This window comes from Marmota monax, unplaced genomic scaffold (assembly GCF_021218885.2).
Source record: "Marmota monax isolate L192 unplaced genomic scaffold, Marmota_monax_Labrador192_F-V1.1 WCK01_AAM20220418_F8-fsc00076, whole genome shotgun sequence".
Classification (NCBI taxonomy): Eukaryota; Metazoa; Chordata; class Mammalia; order Rodentia; family Sciuridae; genus Marmota; species Marmota monax.
In genome coordinates, this window is record NW_026692843.1 from 8,733,105 (window position 1) to 8,750,509 (window position 17,405).

The following is a 17,405-nucleotide window of genomic DNA, read 5'->3' on the forward strand; positions in this document are numbered from 1 at the left end:
CCTCCACCTGTCCTTCACCCTCCACCTGTCCTTCACCCTCTAACTGTCCTTCACCCTCCACCTGTCCTTCACCCTCCAATGTCCTTCACCCTCCACCTGTCCTTCACCCTCCACTGTCCTACAACATCCACTGTCCTTCACCCTCCACCAGTCCTTCACCCTTCACTGCCCATCACCATCCACTGTCCTTCGCACTCCACCTGTACATCACCCTCCACCTGTCCTTCATCCTCCACCTGTCCTTCACCCTCCACCTCTCCTTCACCCTCTAACTGTCCTTCAACGTTCACCTGTCCTTCACCCTCCACTGTCCTTCACCGTCCACCTGTACTTTACCCTCCACTGTCCTTCACCCTCCACCTGTCCTTCACCCTCCACTGTCCTTAACCCTCCACTGTCCTTCACCCTCCACTGTCCTTCGCCCTCCACCTGTCCTTCACCCTCCACCTGTCCTTTACCGTACACTGCACATCACCCTCAACTTTCTTTCACCCTCCACCTGTCCTTCACCCTCCACGGTCCTTCACCCTTCACCTGTCCTCCACCCTCCACCTGTCCTTCACACTCCACGGTCCTTCACCCTCCACCTGTCCTTCACACTCTAACTGTCCATCACCCTCCACCTGTCCTACACCCTCCACTGCACATCACCCTCCAATGTCCTTCACCCTCCACCTGTACTTCACACTCCAGTGTCCTTCACCCTCCACTGTCCTTCACCCTCCACCTGGCCTTCACCCTCCACTGTCCTTCACCCTCCACCTGTCCTTCACCCTCCACTGTCCTTCACCCTCCACTGTCCTTCACCCTCCACCTGTCCTTCACCCTCCACTGTCCTTCACCCTCCACTGTCTTTCACCCTCCACCTGTCCTTCACCCTCCACTGTCCTTCACCCTTCACTGCCCATCACCATCCACGGTCCTTCACCCTCCACCTGTCCTTCACCATCCACTGTCCTTCACCCTCCACTGTCTTTCACCCTCCACCTGTCCTTCACACTCCACTGTCCTTCACCTTTCACTGCCCATCACCATCCTCGGTCCTTCACCCTCAACCTGTCCATCACCCTCCCCCTGTCCATCACCCTCCACCTGTCCTTCACCCTCCACTGTCCTTCACCCTCCACTGCCCATCACCCTCCACTGTCTTTCACCCTCCACTATCCTTCACCCTCCACCTCTCCGTCACCCTACACTGTCCTTCACCCTCCATCCGTCCTTCACCCTCCATCCGTCCTTCACCCTCCACCTGTCTTCACCCTATAACTGTCCTTAACCCTCCAACTGTCCTTCACCCTCGACCTGTCCTTCACTCTCCACTCTCCTTCACCCTCCACCTGTCCTTCACCCTCTGACTCTCCTTCACTCTCCACCTGTCCTTCACCCTCCACTATCCTTCACCCTCTAAGTGTCCTTCACACTCCACTGTCCTTCACCGTCCACCGGTCCTTCACCCTCCACTGTCCTTCACCCTGCTCCTGTCCTTCACCATCCAATGTCCTTCACCCTCCACCTGTCCTTCACCCTCCACTTTCATTCACCCTCCACTGTCTTTCACCCTCCATTGCCCATCACCCTCCACTGTCCTTCACACTCCACCTGTCCTTCACCCTCCACTGCCCATCACCCTCCACCTGTCCATCACCCTCCACTGTCCATCACCCTCCACTGTCCTTCACCCTCCACCTGTCCTTCACCCTCCAATGTCCTTCACCCTCCACCTGTCCTTCACCCTCCACTGTCCTACAACATCCACTGTCCTTCACCCTCCACCTGTCCTTCACCCTTCACTGCCCATCACCCTCCACTGTCCTTCACCCTCCACCTGCCCATCACCCACAACCTGTCCTTCACGCTCCACTGTGCTTCACCCTCCACTGTCCTTCAACCTCCACCTGTCCTTCACCCTCTAACTGTCCTTCACCATCCACCTGTCCTTTACCCACCACTGTCCTTCACCCTCCACTGTCCTTCACCCTCCACCAGTCCTTCACCCTCCACTGTCCTTCACGCTCTACCTGTCCTTCAACCTCCACAGCACATCACCCTCCACTGTCCATCACCCTCCACCTGTCCTTCATCTTCCACTGCCCTTCACCCTCCACCTGTCCTTCACCCTCCACCTGTCCTTCACCCTCCAACTGTCCTTCACCCTCCATCCGTCCTTCACCCTCCACCTGTCCTTCACCCTCGACCTGTCCTTCATTCTCCACTCTCCTTCACCCTCCACTGTCCTTCAACGTCAACCTGTCCTTCACCCTCCACCTATCCTTCACTCTCTGACTCTCCTTCACTCTCCACCTGTCCTTCACCCTCCACTATCCTTCACCCTTTAAGTGTCCTTCACCCTCCACTGTCCTTCACCCTGTAACTGCACTTCACTTTCCACCTGTCCTTAAACCTCCACTGTCCTTCAAACTCCACTGTCCTTCACCCTCCACTGTCCTTCACCCTCCACTGTCCTTCACCCTCTAACTGTGCTTCACCCTCCACTCTCCTTCACCCTCCACCTGTCCTTCACCCTCCACCTGTCCTTCACCCTCCACCTGTCCTTCACCCTCTAACTGTCCTTCACCCTCCACTGGTACTTCACACTCTAACTGTCCTTCACCCTCCACTGTCCTTCGCCGTCCATTGTCCTTCGCCCTCCACTGTCCTTCACCCTCCACCTGTCCTCCACCATCCACTCTCCTTCACCCTGCACCTGTCCTTCACCCTCCACCTGTCCTTCACCCTCCACCTGTCCTTCACCCTCCACTGTCCTTCACCCTCCACCTGTCTTTCACCCTCCACTGTCCTTCACCCTCCACTGCCCATCACCCTCCAGCTGTCCTTCACCCTCCACCTGTCCATCACGCTCCACCTGTCCTTCACCCTCCACCTGTCCTTCACCCTCCACCTGTCCTTCACCCTCCACCTGTCCATCACCCTCCAACTGTCCTTCACCCTCCAACATTCCCTCACCCTCCACCTGTCCATCACCCTCCACCTGCCCTTCACCCTCCACTGTCCTTCACCCTCCACATGTCCTTCACCCTCCACTGTCCTTCACCCTCCACTGTCCTGCACCCTCCACCTGTCCTTCACCCTTCACTGCCAATCACCCTCCATTGTCCTTCACCCTCCACCTGTCCATCACCCACCACCTGTTGTTCACCCTCCAGTGTCCTTCACCCTCCACCTGTCCTTCACCCTCCGCCTGTCCTTCACCCTCCACCTTTCCTTCACCCTCCAGCTGTCCTTCACCCTCTAACTGTCCTTCACTATCCACTGTCCTTCACACTCCACCTGTCCTTCACCCTCCACCTGTACTTAAACCTCCACCTGTACTTCACACTCCACTGTCCTTCACCCTCCACCTGTCCTTCACCCTTCACTGCCAATCACCCTCCATTGTCCTTCACCCTCCACCTGTCCATCACCCACCACCTGTTCTTCACCCTCCACTGTCCTTCACCCTCCAGCTGTCCTTCACCCTTCAACTGTCCTTCACCCTCTAACTGTTCTTCAACCACCACTGTCCTTCACCCTCCACCTGTACTTCACCCTCCACCGGTACTTCACCCTCTAACTGTCCTTCACCCTCCACTGTCCTTCGCCCTCCACTGTCCTTCGCCCTCCACTCTCCTTCACCCTCCACCTGTCCTCCACCCTCCACTGTCCTTCACCCTGCACCTGTCCTTCACCATCCACCTGTCCTTCACCCTCCACTGCACATCACCATCCACTGTCCTTCACCCTCCACTGTCCTTCACCCTGCACCTGTCCTTCACCCTCCACATGTCCTTCACCCTCCACTGTCCTTCACCCTTCACCTGTCCTTCACCCTCCACTGTCATTCACCCTCCACTGCCCATCGCCCTCCACCTGTCCTTCACCCTCCACCTGTCCATCACGCTCCACCTGTCCTTCACCCTCCGCCTGTCCTTCACCCTCCACCTGTCCATCACCCTCCACCTGTCCATCACCCTCCAACTGTCCTTCACCCTCCAACTTTCCCTCACCTTCCACCTGTCCATCACCCTCCACCTGTCCTTCAACCTCCACTGTCCTTCACCCTCCACCTGTACTTCAACCTCCACCTGTACTTCACCCTCCACTGTCTTTCACCCTCCACTGCCCATCACCCTCCACTGTCTTTCACCCTCCACTATCCTTCACCCTCCACCTCTCCATCACCCTCCACTGTCCTTCACCTTCAGGGTCCTTCACCCTCCACCTGTCCTTCACCCTCCATCTGTCCTTCACCCTCCATCCGTCCTTCACCCTCCACCTATCCTTCACCCTCTAACTGTCCTTCACACTCCAACTGTCCTTCACCCTCGACCTGTCCTTCACTCTCCACTCTCCTTCACCCTCCACTGTCCTTCAACTTCAACCTATCCTTCACCCTCCACCTGTCCTTCACCCTCTGACTCTCCTTCACTCTCCACCTGTCCTTCACCCTCCACTATCCTTCACCCTCTAAGTGTCCTTCACACTCCACTGTCCTTCACCCTCCACCTGTCCTTCACCTTCCACTTTCCTTAAAACTACACTATCCTTCACCCTTTAACTGTCCTTCACCCAACACTGTCCTTCACCCTCCACTGTCCTTCACCCTCCATTGCCCATCACCCTCCACTGTCCATCACCCTCCACTTGTCCTTCACCCTGTAACTGTCCTTCACCCTCCACCTGTCCTTCACCCTCCAATGTCCTTCACCCTCCACCTGTCCTTCACCCTTCACTGCCCATCACCCTCCACTATCCTTCACCCTCCACCTGTCCATTACCCACCACCTGTCCTTCACCCTCCACTGTCCTTCAACCTCCACCTGTCCTTCACCCTGCACCTGTCCTTCACCCTCTAACTGTCCTTCACCGTCCACCTGTCCTTTACCATCCACTGTCCTTCACCCTCCACCTGTCCTTCACACTCCACCTGTCCTTCACCCTCCACTGTCCTTCAACCTCCACCTGTCCTTCACCCTGCACCTGTCCTTCACCCTCCAATGTCCTTCACCGTCCACCTGTCCTTTACCATCCACTGTACTTCACCCTCCACCTGTCCTTCACACTCCACCTGTCCTTCACACTTCACTGTCCGTCACCCTCCACTGTCCTTCGCCCTCCACTGTCCTTCACCCTCCACCTGTCTTCCACCCTCCACTGTCGTTCACCCTGCACCTGTCCTTCACCTTCCAACAGTCCTACACCCTCCACTGCACATCACCCTCCACTGTCCTTCACCCTCCACCTGTCCTTCACCCTCCACTGTCCTTAACCCTCCACCTGTCCTTCACCTTCCACCTCTCCTTCACCCTCCACCTGTCCTTCACCCTCTAACTGTTCTTCACCCTCCACCTGTTCATCACCCTCCTCCTGTCCTTCACCCTCCACCTGTCCTTCACCCTCCACTGTCCTTCACACTCCAACTGTCCTTCACCCTCCACTCTCCTTCACACTCCACCTGTCCTTCACCCTCCACTGTCCTTCACACTCCACCTGTCCTTCACCCTCCAACTGTCCTTCACCCTCCACCTGTCCTTCACCCTCTAACTGTTCTTCACCCTCCACCTGTCCATCACCCTCCACTGTCCTTCACCCTCCACTGTCCTTCGCCTTCCACTGTCCTTCACCCTCCACTGTACTCCACCCTCCACAGTCCTTCACACTGCACCTGTACTTCACCCTCCACCTGTCCTTCACCCTCCACCTCTCCTTCACCCTCCACCTGTCCTTCACCCTCCACTGCACATCACCCTCCACTGTCCTTCACCCTCCACCAGTCCTTCACCCTCCACTGCCCTTCACACTCCACCAGTCCTTCACCCTCAACCTGTCCATCACCCTCCACTGCACATAACCCTCCACTGTGCTTCACCCTCCACCTGTCCTTCACCCTCCACTGTCCTTCACCCTCCGCTGTCCTTCACCCTCCACCTGTCCTTCACCCTCCACCAGTCCTTCACCCTCCCACTGTCCATCACCCTCCATCTGTCCTTCACCCTCCACTGTCCTTCACCCTTCACCTGTAGTTCAACCTCCGCCTGTCCTTCACCCTCCACTGTCCTTCACCTCCAGGGTCCTTCACCCTCCACCTGTCCATCACCCTCCATCTGTCCTTCACCCTCCATCAGTCCTTCACCCTCCACCTGTCCTTCACCCTCGACCTGTCCTTCACTCTCCACTCTGCTTCACCCTCCACTGTCCTTCAACGTCAACCTGTCCTTCACCCTCCACCTGTCCTTCACCCTCTGACTCTCCTTCACTCTCCACCTGTCCTTCACCCTCCACTATCCTTCACCCTCTACGTGTCCTTCACCCTCCACTGTCCTTCACCCTATAACTGCCCTTCACCTTCCACCTGTGCTTAAACCTACACTGTGCTTCAAATTCCACTGTCCTTCGCCCTCCACTGTCCTTCACCCTCCACCTGTCCTTCACCCTCCACCTGTCCTTCACCCTCCAATGTCCTTCACCCTCCACCTGTCCTTCACCCTCCACTGTCTTACAACATCCACTGTCCTTCACCCTCCACCAGTCCTTCACCCTTCACTGCCCATCTCCCTCCACTGTCCTTCGCACTCCACCTGTACATCACCCTCCACCTGTCCTTCACCCTTGACTGTCCTTCACCCTCCACTGTCCTTCACCATCCACCTGTCCTTCACCCTCCACCTGTCCTTAAACCTCCACCATCCTTCACCCTCCACTGTCCTTCGCCCTCCACTGTCCTTCACCCTCCACCTGTCCTTCACCCTCCACCTGTCCTTTACTGAACACTGCACATCACCCTCCACTTTCCTTCACCCTCCACCTGTCCTTCACCCTCCACGGTCCTTCACCCTCCACCTGTCCTCCACCCTCCACCTGTCCTTCACCCTCCACGGTCCTTCATCCTCCACCTGTCCTTCACACTCTAACTGTCCATCACCCTCCACCTGTCCTACACCCTCCACTGCACATCACCCTCCAGTGTCCTTCACCCTCCACCTGTACTTCACACTCCAGTGTCCTTCACCCTCCACTGTCCTTCACACTCCACCTGTCCTTCATCCTCCACTGTCCTTCACCCTCCACTGTCCTTCACCCACCACTGTCCTTCACACTCCACTGTCCTCCACCCTCCACTGTCCTTCACCCTCCACCTGTCCTCCACCCTCCACTATCCTTCACCCTACACCTGTGCTTCAGCTCCACCTGTCCTTCACCCTCCACTGCACATCACCCTCCACTGTCCTTCACCCTCCACCTGTCCTTCACCCTCCACTGCCCTTCACCCTCCACGTGTCCTTCACCCTCAACCTGTCCATCACACTCCACTGCACATCACCCTCCACGGTCCTTCACCCTCCACCTGTCCTTCACCCTCCACTGTCCTTCACCCTCCACTGTCCTTCACCCTTCACAGCCCATCACCATCCACGGTCCTTCACCATCAACCTGTCCATCACCCTCCCCCTGTCCATCACCCTCCACCTGTACTTCACCCTCCATTGTCCTTCACCCTCCAATGCCCATCACCCTCCACTGTCTTTCACGGTCCACTATCCTTCACCCACCACCTCTCCATCACCCTACACTGTCCTTCACCTTCCATCCGTCCTTCACCCTCCACCTGTCTTCACCCTCTAACTGTACTTCACCATCCAACTGTTCTTCACCCTCGAACTGTCCTTCACTCTCCACTCTCCTTCACCCTCCACTGTCCTTCAACTTCAACGTGTCCTTCACCTTCCACCTGTCCTTCACCCTCTGACTCTCCTTCACTCTCCACCTGTCCTTCACCCTCCACTATCCTTCACCCTCTAAGTATCCTTCACACTCCACTGTCCTTCACCCTCCACCTGTCCTTCACCCTCCACTGTCCTTAAACCTCCACTATCATTCACCCTCCACCTGTCCTTCACCCTCCACCTGTCCTTCACCCTCCACTGTCCTTCACCCTCCACTGTCTTTTACACTCCATTGCCCATGACCATCCACTGTCCTTCACACTCCACCTGTCCTTCACCCTCCACTGCCCATCACCCTCCACCTGTCCATCACCCTCCACTGTCCATCACCCTCCCCTGTCCTTCACCCTCCACCTGTCCTTCACCCTCCACCTGTCCTTCACCCTCCACTGTCCTTCACCCTCCACTGTCTTTCACACTCCATTGCCCATGACCATCCACTGTCCTTCACACTCCACCTGTCCTTCACCCTCCACTGCCCATCACCCTCCACCTGTCCATCACCCTCCACTGTCCATCACCCTCCCCTGTCCTTCACCCTCCACCTGTCCTTCACCCTCCACTGTCCTACAACATCCACTGTCCTTCACCGTCCACCTGTCCTCCACCCTCCACTGTCGTTCACCCTACACCTGTCCTTCACCTTCCAACAGTCCTACACCCTCCACTGCACATCACCCTCCATTCTCCTTCACCCTCCACCTGATCATCACCCTCCACTGTCCTTCGCACTCCACCTGTACATCACCCTCCACCTGTCCTTCACCCTCCACTGTCCTTCACCCTCCACTGTCCTTCATCCTCCACCTGTCCTTCACCCTCCACCTGTCCTTCACCCTCTAACTGTCCTTCACCGTCCACCTGTCCTTCACCCTCCACTGTCCTTCACCGTCCACCTGTACTTTACCCTCCACTGTCCTTCACCCTCCACCTGTCCTTCACCCTCCACCTGTCTTTAACCCTCCACTGTCCTTCACCCTCCACCTGTCCTTCACCATCCACCTGTCCTTCACTGTACACTGCACATCACCCTCCACTTTCCTTCACCCTCCACCTGTCCTTCACCCTCCACGGTCCTTCACCCTCAACCTGTCCTTCACACTCTAACTGTCCATCACCCTCCACCTGTCCTACACCCTCCAGTGCACATCACCCTCCAATGTCCTTCACCCTCCACCTGTAATTCACCATCCACTGTCCTTCACCCTCCACTGTCCTTCACCCTCCACCTGTCCTTCACCCTCCACTGTCCTTCATCCTCCACTGTCCTTCACCATCCACTGTCCTTCACACTCCACTGTCCTTCACCCTCCACTGTCCTTCACCCTACACCTGTCCTCCACCCTCCACTGTCCTTCACCCTACACCTGTCCTTCAGCTCCACCTGTCCTTCACCCTCCACTGCACATCACACTCCACTGTCCTTCACCCTCCACCTGTCCTTCACCCTCCACTGCCCTTCACCCTCGACGTGTCCTTCACCCTCAACCTGTCCATCACACTCCACTGCACATCACCCTCCACTGTCCTTCACCCTCCACATGTCCTTGACCCTCCACTGTCCTTCACCCTCCACTGTCCTTCACCCTCCACCTGTCCTTCACCCTCCACGGTCCTTCACCCTCAACCTGTCCTTCACACTCTAACTGTCCATCACCCTCCACCTGTCCTACACCCTCCAGTGCACATCACCCTCCAATGTCCTTCACCCTCCACCTGTCCTTCACCCTCCACTGTCCTTCATCCTCCACTGTCCTTCACCATCCACTGTCCTTCACACTCCACTGTCCTTCACCCTCCACTGTCCTTCACCCTCCACCTGTCCTCCACCCTCCACTGTCCTTCACCCTACACCTGTCCTTCAGCTCCACCTGTCCTTCACCCTCCACTGCACATCACACTCCACTGTCCTTCACCCTCCACCTGTCCTTCACCCTCCACTGCCCTTCACCCTCGACGTGTCCTTCACCCTCAACCTGTCCATCACACTCCACTGCACATCACCCTCCACTGTCCTTCACCCTCCACATGTCCTTGACCCTCCACTGTCCTTCACCCTCCACTGTCCTTCACCCTCCACCTGTCCTTCACCCTCCACTGTCCATCACCCTTCACTGCCCATCACCATCCACGTTCCTTCACCATCAACCTGTCCATCACCCTCCCCCTGTCCATTACCCTCCACCTGTACTTCACCCTCCACTGTTCTTCACCCTCCATTGCCCATCACACTCCACTGTCCTTCACACTCCACCTGTCCTTCACCCTCCACTACCCATCACCCTCCATCTGTCCATCACCCTCCACTGTCCATCACCCTCCACTGTCCTTCACCCTCCACCTGTCCTTCACCCTCCTCTGTCCTTCACACTCCACCTGTCCTTCACCCTCCACTGTCCATCACCCTCCACTGTTCATCACCCTCCACTGTCCTTCACCCTCCACCTGTCCTTCACCCTCCACTGCCCATCACCCTCCACCTGTCCTTCACCCTCCACTGTCCTTGACACTCCACCTGTCCTTCACCCTCCACCTGTTTATGCATTCCACATCGTCTGTCTTATTTTTGTGCATTTTGGTCAGTAAATGCCCTGCAAGCTGGTCAGTAGGTGCGGGTGAATGTTGTCTCTGGTTCCTGGTGTGTTAGTTTCACTTACAGGAAGTCACATGGGGCTCGCCCTCTCACATGACTGTGCACAGTATGACACACACCAAGTGACCACATCAACCCAGATAACCCAGGGAGATCCCAGGAAGATTGGGTGCTGGGAACGTGTGTGTCAGAGCACACCGTGAGCATGTCCAGGGGAGCCTGGGAGGGTGTCCCTCTATCAGGTGCTGCTCAGTGCCTTGGCAGAAATCCTGGAGCAGCCTCCGCTGTGCCTCTGGACAGTGTGCGTGGTTCTCTTTGTTGTTTCTCATTCCAACTTTCCTCGTCAGTGCTGCTGTAGCACTTTTTACAATGTTGTGTTAATTAATTCAGTGGCTGTTTTCCTATCACCTTCTCGGGGTTGCCATCCACTCCTTCACACCTGTGTAAAGTCGTACCACTCACGTGAAGCACCCAGAGCGCCTGGCACCCCAGGCCCACGGGCCCCTGTGCCAGTCCCAGGGGACCCCGATTCCCAAGCAGTGTTGAGGCCCTCCCTGAGGGAGTGACGGCCGCCAGGCCTCCCAAGTTCCCCAATCTTCTCAGAGAATCTGATTTCTCTTTCATTCTCGAAGACTGTTTTCTTAGGTCCAGGGAGCTTCTGGGTGGCCTGGATTCCCCATGGGGCCTCCCAGTCCCAGCCCTTGGGTGGTGCTTGTGGGACACACTGCCAGTCAGAGGGTCTGAAGTACCCAGACGGGCAGCTGCCCATCTTCTCAGCAGATGGCAGCTCTGTGGGGCCCCTTGCTGGCCCAGGGTGGTGTGCCGGCCTGCAGGTCAGACCCCTCTCTGCTCTGGGGGAGCTGTTAGCCAAGGGCTCTTTGAGGGGAATGTCAGCCCACCAGGATGAACTGCTGTCCGGGAGGACCCTGGCTCCAAGTGACAGCTCTCCCAACAGCCAGAGGGCTGGAGGGGCAGAAGCCCTCACCCTGTGGCCAGGATTGCACAGTCACCGGACAAGGACAGACAGGAGGGGCACCACCCAGGCCCTGCTGGGCAAGTCCAGAGGAGACTTGAGCCACCAGCGCCCGGCCCAGGGACTCTAGGGACAGTCCAAGTGGTGTCGCCGATAGCCTGTCCTCACTGCCAGGAGTGAACCTACCCAGACCCCCTCCACCCTGGGTTCCCTGGGGCCAGTGGTCTGCAGCAGACCAAAGCAGCCACAGGCCCACTAGCAGCTCCCAAGGGGAGCGGCCGGGCTCCTGTGGCCATGCTCACTGTCCATGGGGGGTGCTGCTCCATGGGTCCCCTGGGCCTCCTCTCACTGCCCCAAAGATGGCTTGAAAACCAAGCTGCCCCTCTTGGAGGTGCAGCCTGTGCCCACGGCCGGCTGTCAGCGCCCTCTGCTGGCCATCAGCGCCCTCTGCTCTCTGGCAGGTTCTACCTCATCAGTGGAGGCGTCCCCTTCGTCATCTGTGGGGTCACTGCTGCCACAAACATCAGGAATTATGGGACCGAAGATGAAGACACAGCCTAGTGAGTGCTGGCAGCCAGGAGAGTGGAGGGTGGGCACTTGCAGCCACTTTCCTGGCTCCCCCCAGGCAGGTGCCCACAGTGGTATCCAGCTGTCAGTGACCATCCCCAAGGTGCCTGTGGTGAGGACCCCTGGAGAGGAGCTGCAAGTCCTGGTCCCTGAGCCCCGAGGCCACTCAGAGCTGTGCCCCACGCCCCTCCCCTGGGTGTGCAGAGCCCTCTCTTCCTTGAAGACTCAGCTTCCCACGGAATTCTTTCCTTGGCCACCCAAGGCCTGGTTTTCTCTACATAGGAAAAGTCTGGGGGACAGATAAGAATTTGGCCACACCACCAATGTCACCTTCCCCAGCCTCTGACCCTCTCAGCACCCACCCTGAGCTTCTCCCTGGGCATAGGACATCCAGCCTGCCCATGAAGCCCTGTTCTCAGGCCCCTTGTCCCCAAACCCCACCTACCCCAGCTCTGCCTCTGCCACCTCCCCTCCCAGAACACAGTCCCACAGTCCCGCTAGCCTCCCATGCATGCAGGACTACCAGTTGACCAGTCGGATCACAGATGCCCATCCAAACTGTCTCAGTGTCACCAAGATGGGGTGGCGGTCAGCCAGGGCCTGCATCTCAGCACTCACGGGCCTCAGTGCCCTGCACCTTCCCTTTTCTGTTTCCTTACCACAAAAGTAAAGCAGCGAGCTGAGGTCCCTGGCCCCAGGAGCTCGGGAGCAGGTGCCCCGGGGCTGCACTCACCCACGTCTCCCTGCAGCTGCTGGATGGCCTGGGAGCCTAGCCTGGGCGCATTCTACGGCCCCGCTGCCTTCATCGTCCTGGTCACCTGTGTGTACTTCCTTGGCACCTACATCCAGCTGAGACGCCACCCGGAGCGCAGGTACGAGCTCAGAGAGCGCTCGGAGGAGCAACAGCGGCTGGCGGTGCCTGAGGGGGGCCACCGCCACGGGGCGCAGCCCTGCACAACGCCTGCCTGTGACCCACTGGCCGCCTCGCAGCTGCAGAATGAGCACTCCTTCAAGGCCCAGCTGCGGGCTGCGGCCTTCACACTGTTCCTCTTCATGGCCACCTGGGCCTTCGGGGCGCTGGCTGTGTCTCAGGGCCACTTCCTGGACATGGTCTTCAGCTGTCTGTACGGCGCCTTCTGCGTGACACTGGGGCTCTTCGTGCTCATCCACCACTGTGCCAAGCGGGAGGATGTGTGGCAGTGCTGGTGGTCCTGCTGCCCCTCCCGTGGGGACGTCCCCCAACAGCCCAGCACACACCCCACGCTCGATGCCAACGGGGACGTGCTGGGGCACATGGCCTGCCTGCAGGACTCACCGTGCCCTGGCCAGGCAAGGGGCTTCAGCCACCCAGCACCAGGCCACTGCAAGATGACCAACCTGCAGGCCGCCCAGGGCCACGCCAGCTGCCTGTCGCCAGCCACCCCCTGCTGTGCCAAGATGCACTGTGAGCAGCTGATGGAGGACGAGGCCCACAGTCACATGCCTGAGGGAGAGGCCTTCCTACATGAGCCCCACCTGCACAGGTGCCTCGAGGGCAGAACTAAGCCCCACTACTTCCACCCTGCTGCCTCGGCCCCACGGGAATACGCCTACCACATCCCATCCAGCCTGGACGGCAGCCCCCACAGCTCCCGCACAGACAGTCCCCCCAGCTCCCTTGAGGGCCCGATGGGGGTGCACACTCTGGCTTGCTGCACCCCAGGCGACCCCTTCCCCATGGTCAGCCAGCCTGAGGGCAGCGACGCCAGCTCTGCCCTCTATGGCTGCCCACCACGGCTGCCTCCAGGCCCAGCCCACTTGGAGATGCTCCGCAGGACACAGTCCCTGCCCTTCGGAAGCCCTGGCCAGAACGGGCTGCTCAAGGGTGACATCCGAGAAGGCCTGCCGTTCAGCACTGATGGGACAGGCAACATCCGGACGGGGCCCTGGAAAAATGAAACTACAGTGTAACTGGAGTGGGAGCACATGGGCCTCCCCAGAGCCACCATGTCCCCAAGGAGCTTCAGCTTCAGGGGCCATCTGCCATCTAACAGGGACTGGGGGTCACCAGTGACTGGGCCTTTCAGATGTGGCTCAGACGCCATCACCAAGACCCTCTTTGTGAAGACCCCAGGGAGAAACACTCTGGGCCACAGCTGCACCAGCCCAGGTGGGCCTGGCTGTCCACGTACTGTCACCCACTCTCCGTTTGTAGAGTCCAGTCCCCAGGGCAGCCCAGAAACACAGCATGGGATTCTATCAAAGGAGCCCCCCAGACCCCAGGCCCGAAAATGCAGGGCGGTGACCAGGAGCCCTCAGCAGGGCCCCTGTGGACATTCCCAGGTGTTCAGTGAGGGTGTTCTGAGTTCATTCCAGAGCGGGGCTGCTGCTTCTCCAGAGCACGCTTATGCTGAGCACTGTCTGCAGACCCCTCTGCCATCCTTATGTCTGTCAGCTACATGTGGGCACCCACAGGAGCCCCTGCCCACTCCCTGCCTCCAAGCCAGCCCTGCCCTGGAGGTAGCCCACCCTGTAGCCCGAGAACACCTTGGGTGCTAGAAGATGAGCCCCACTCTGGAGCTGTGGGGAAGAGCAGCTCATGGCTGCCGGCCTTCATGGGTGGGTCTCAAGGCCGTGCCTCTGCAAGATGCCCAGATCCTTCTCGATGGAGATTCAGCTTCCTCCACCAGCCACTGTCAGGCCTGGGTTCTGCTCCAGTGTGGGCACATACTAGCAAGTTCCCTTGCACAAGGAAGAGGGGCTAATTGGGGGTGAGGTCACCAGACAAAATTTCTTTTTCTCTTTTGCATTTCCATGAATATCTAGGAACAAAGCCCCAAATCAAAGGACAGACGTTGATGACGAGGAGTCTGTTATGGAAGCAAGTGACCCATCCCTGGGCAGTGTCCTCCCAAGGCAGGAGCCCATGGGTCCGGGGGGCGTGCCTATGAGATCACACAGCCCTTCCATTCCTTCTCCCCTCCCAGTCTGTGGCACATGTGCACACACACACACACACACCAGAACATGTGCATACATGACCAAGTGCAGACACACATTCAGTGTGCACATCACACACATGCATGAGAGTGCCTGTACTGTACACAATGTGATGTGTGTGCGTGCAGGTACATGCACATGCCATGCACATGCCATGCACATGTGCACACAGAGAATTAGGTGTTTTCCAGCTGCCCCAAGCATGGGTTTTCACTGCAGCTGTGGGTGTCAGCAGCAGAATCTGCTGTCTGTGTGCTTCACCCATGTGCTCTGCTCTGCCAGCTGGGCAGGTGGCTTCAGGGGATCAGAGCTTTCTAACGTGCATCTCAGAGGAGAGGGCATGGATATGTGGAGTGCCTTCAAGCAGGTGCTCTGCAGCATTGTGGTGGGCAGCCATCCAGAGGCCGGCACTTGGTATCTGAGCAAGAACCTGGGACCCAACACTTGGAAACCCAAAAGAGATGCTGTGACTCCCACAGCACCTGCACCCAACATGGACTCCTCCATGCAGACAGTCAGCACCGGGCAGCGAGGGCCACCAGGCAGGGTCAGTCCCTGTCACCGTGCACCTTCCCGCCTGCTTCCATAGCGACACGTGGACCCTGACGGTCTGCACCAAAGCATACCTTCCTGAAAATACAGTGTTTGCCATTGTCTGTCCTGGGTGAGACTGGTCAATAGCATCCTGTGTGTGTCTCTCGCCCCTGACGAGAAGGAGGGTCCAGGGGATTTGAGCCTCATTCAGTATGCTTCCCTGGGCCCCTCATGTCCTTTCTGCCCTCAATGCCCCTGGCAGAAGAGAGAGCACCTCATCATTCGACCAAAGAATTCAGCATTAAACACTAACTGTGTTGCTTTTCAATGTTGATTCAGCCTCGTGGGTCCGCGTGGGACCAGTGTGTGACACACTCCACCTGTGCGTTGTTTTCAGTGTGTAGGCTCACGTGTAGCTGCACCAGGAACGCCTTGGAACAGGAGGGCTGCCCACTGCCCCTGTCTGCAGCCTCCATGTGTCTCTTCCCTCTTGTGTGTGTGTTTGGGTGTGTGAGGCGTGCTGTCTGGGGGGGGGGAGGGTATGTGCACGAGTGTGAGCACACGAGAGTACCCAATTGGGAGCTGACCTTCATGTGCGTGTGTGTGTGTGCATGTGTGCACATAAGCACACGGATACCTTCAGAGACAGAGCATTGGGCGCCCTCTCTACCCTGGTGTGTAACCCACCACACAGGGGTATCCATCTAAAGTGGCAGAGTAGAGAGCCCTGCACCAGGACCCTGTGGCTCTGCAGCTCCCTGAAGCAAGGCCCCAGTCCAGCCTGGGACGCCAGAGCTGGTTAGTGAGAACAAGAGCCCCCTGGGCCCCTGCCTCCCCCAGGAAGTCTTATGAGGGTCCTACAAATGAGTTGGCCAGGGAAGAACTGGTAGGGTCAATCCCACCTGCAGAGGCAAGACTCTGAGACTCTCTGAGTGGCAGGAGCCCAAGGAGCCCTTTGAAGACTTGGAGTTTATGCTAATGAGGTGATGTAGGGCCCCCAGGGAACCTCAGGATAGGGCCTATCACCAGAGATACCAGAGATGGGGTTGGAACCCTGTGGGGAGGAGTTGGTGACCCCGCTGGTGGAAACTCTTGTGCAGGACTCAGGAGCCCCTTACATGATCCTCAGCCCTGTGCAGAAGAGAGCGCACCTCACCTCATTGGCTGTTCAGCTGTAGCTTCCATAATATCCTTTAGAATAAACCTATAAACCCAATAAGGGTCTCCCTTACCCAGGCCTCTGTGAAATACAGTCCTTGCAGACTTCACCTAGTTCAGATGAGTGGTGCTGGTGTCGATGTGTCCTCATGGAAGAGGGAAGTTTGGTCACAGACACACATGGGCACATGGGAGTCGCCACGTGAGGGCAGAGCAGGGACTGCAGTGTCATGCCACAGCCAAGGAACGCTGGGGGCTGTGGCAGCCAGCAGGAGCCTGGGAGAGGCCCACCTTGTGGCCTGGCCAACAGCTGGACTTTCTAGACTCCGGCCCTAGGATTGCCGGAGACCAATGCTGGATGAAGCCCTTCACCATAGCAGCCTTGGAACATGAACGCAGACACCCACCCCTCTGCAGGCGAGGCCCTACGATGAGCCTCCCACCGCTGCTCAGTGACAGTCCACTACCCGTTTCCACCCCAGGCCTCTTTGCTCTCTATGTCTGCTTCAGGGCCTTTGCCCTGGCTGTCCCTCTGCCAGGAGTGCTCCTCCCCAACTCTGCATGGTTCCGTCCCTCCCTGCTTCTAGAAACAGGCCAAATGTGACCTCACATACACCTGACCTCCAGCATCCCTATTCTCTAAAGTGCTTTTTTCCCTTCAAAACACCTGTCAAGTCCTAATATAAGGTCTGATTTATTCTTTGCAGTTATGTCTGGAGTTGTTTATGGAATCCTCGGCCAGAGGGCTGGGCTCCGGTCCAACAGGCCAGGTCTGGACACTCACCATGACTGCCCAGTCAGCACAGGGACAGTGGTGGAGAGACAGTGAAGGAGTCTGCTCAGTGTGGCCACACTGGGAAGGAACGAGGGCTGGTGTCCT

The 17,405-nt window shown here is 57.9% G+C and overlaps 1 protein-coding gene across 1 annotated transcript in view; it reads left to right on the top strand.

Moving 5' to 3' along the window:
* Adgra1 (adhesion G protein-coupled receptor A1) overlaps window positions 1-15,695 on the top strand; it is a 49,987-nt gene extending 34,292 nt beyond the window's left edge. The window contains exons 6-7 of the mRNA XM_046448857.2: window positions 11,749-11,847; window positions 12,604-15,695. Of these exons, the coding sequence (XP_046304813.1) occupies window positions 11,749-11,847; window positions 12,604-13,804 (1,300 nt within the window). The 3' untranslated portion in view covers window positions 13,805-15,695. The remainder of the gene's footprint in view (window positions 1-11,748; window positions 11,848-12,603) is intronic.
* The last annotated feature ends 1,710 nt before the right edge of the window (window positions 15,696-17,405 follow it).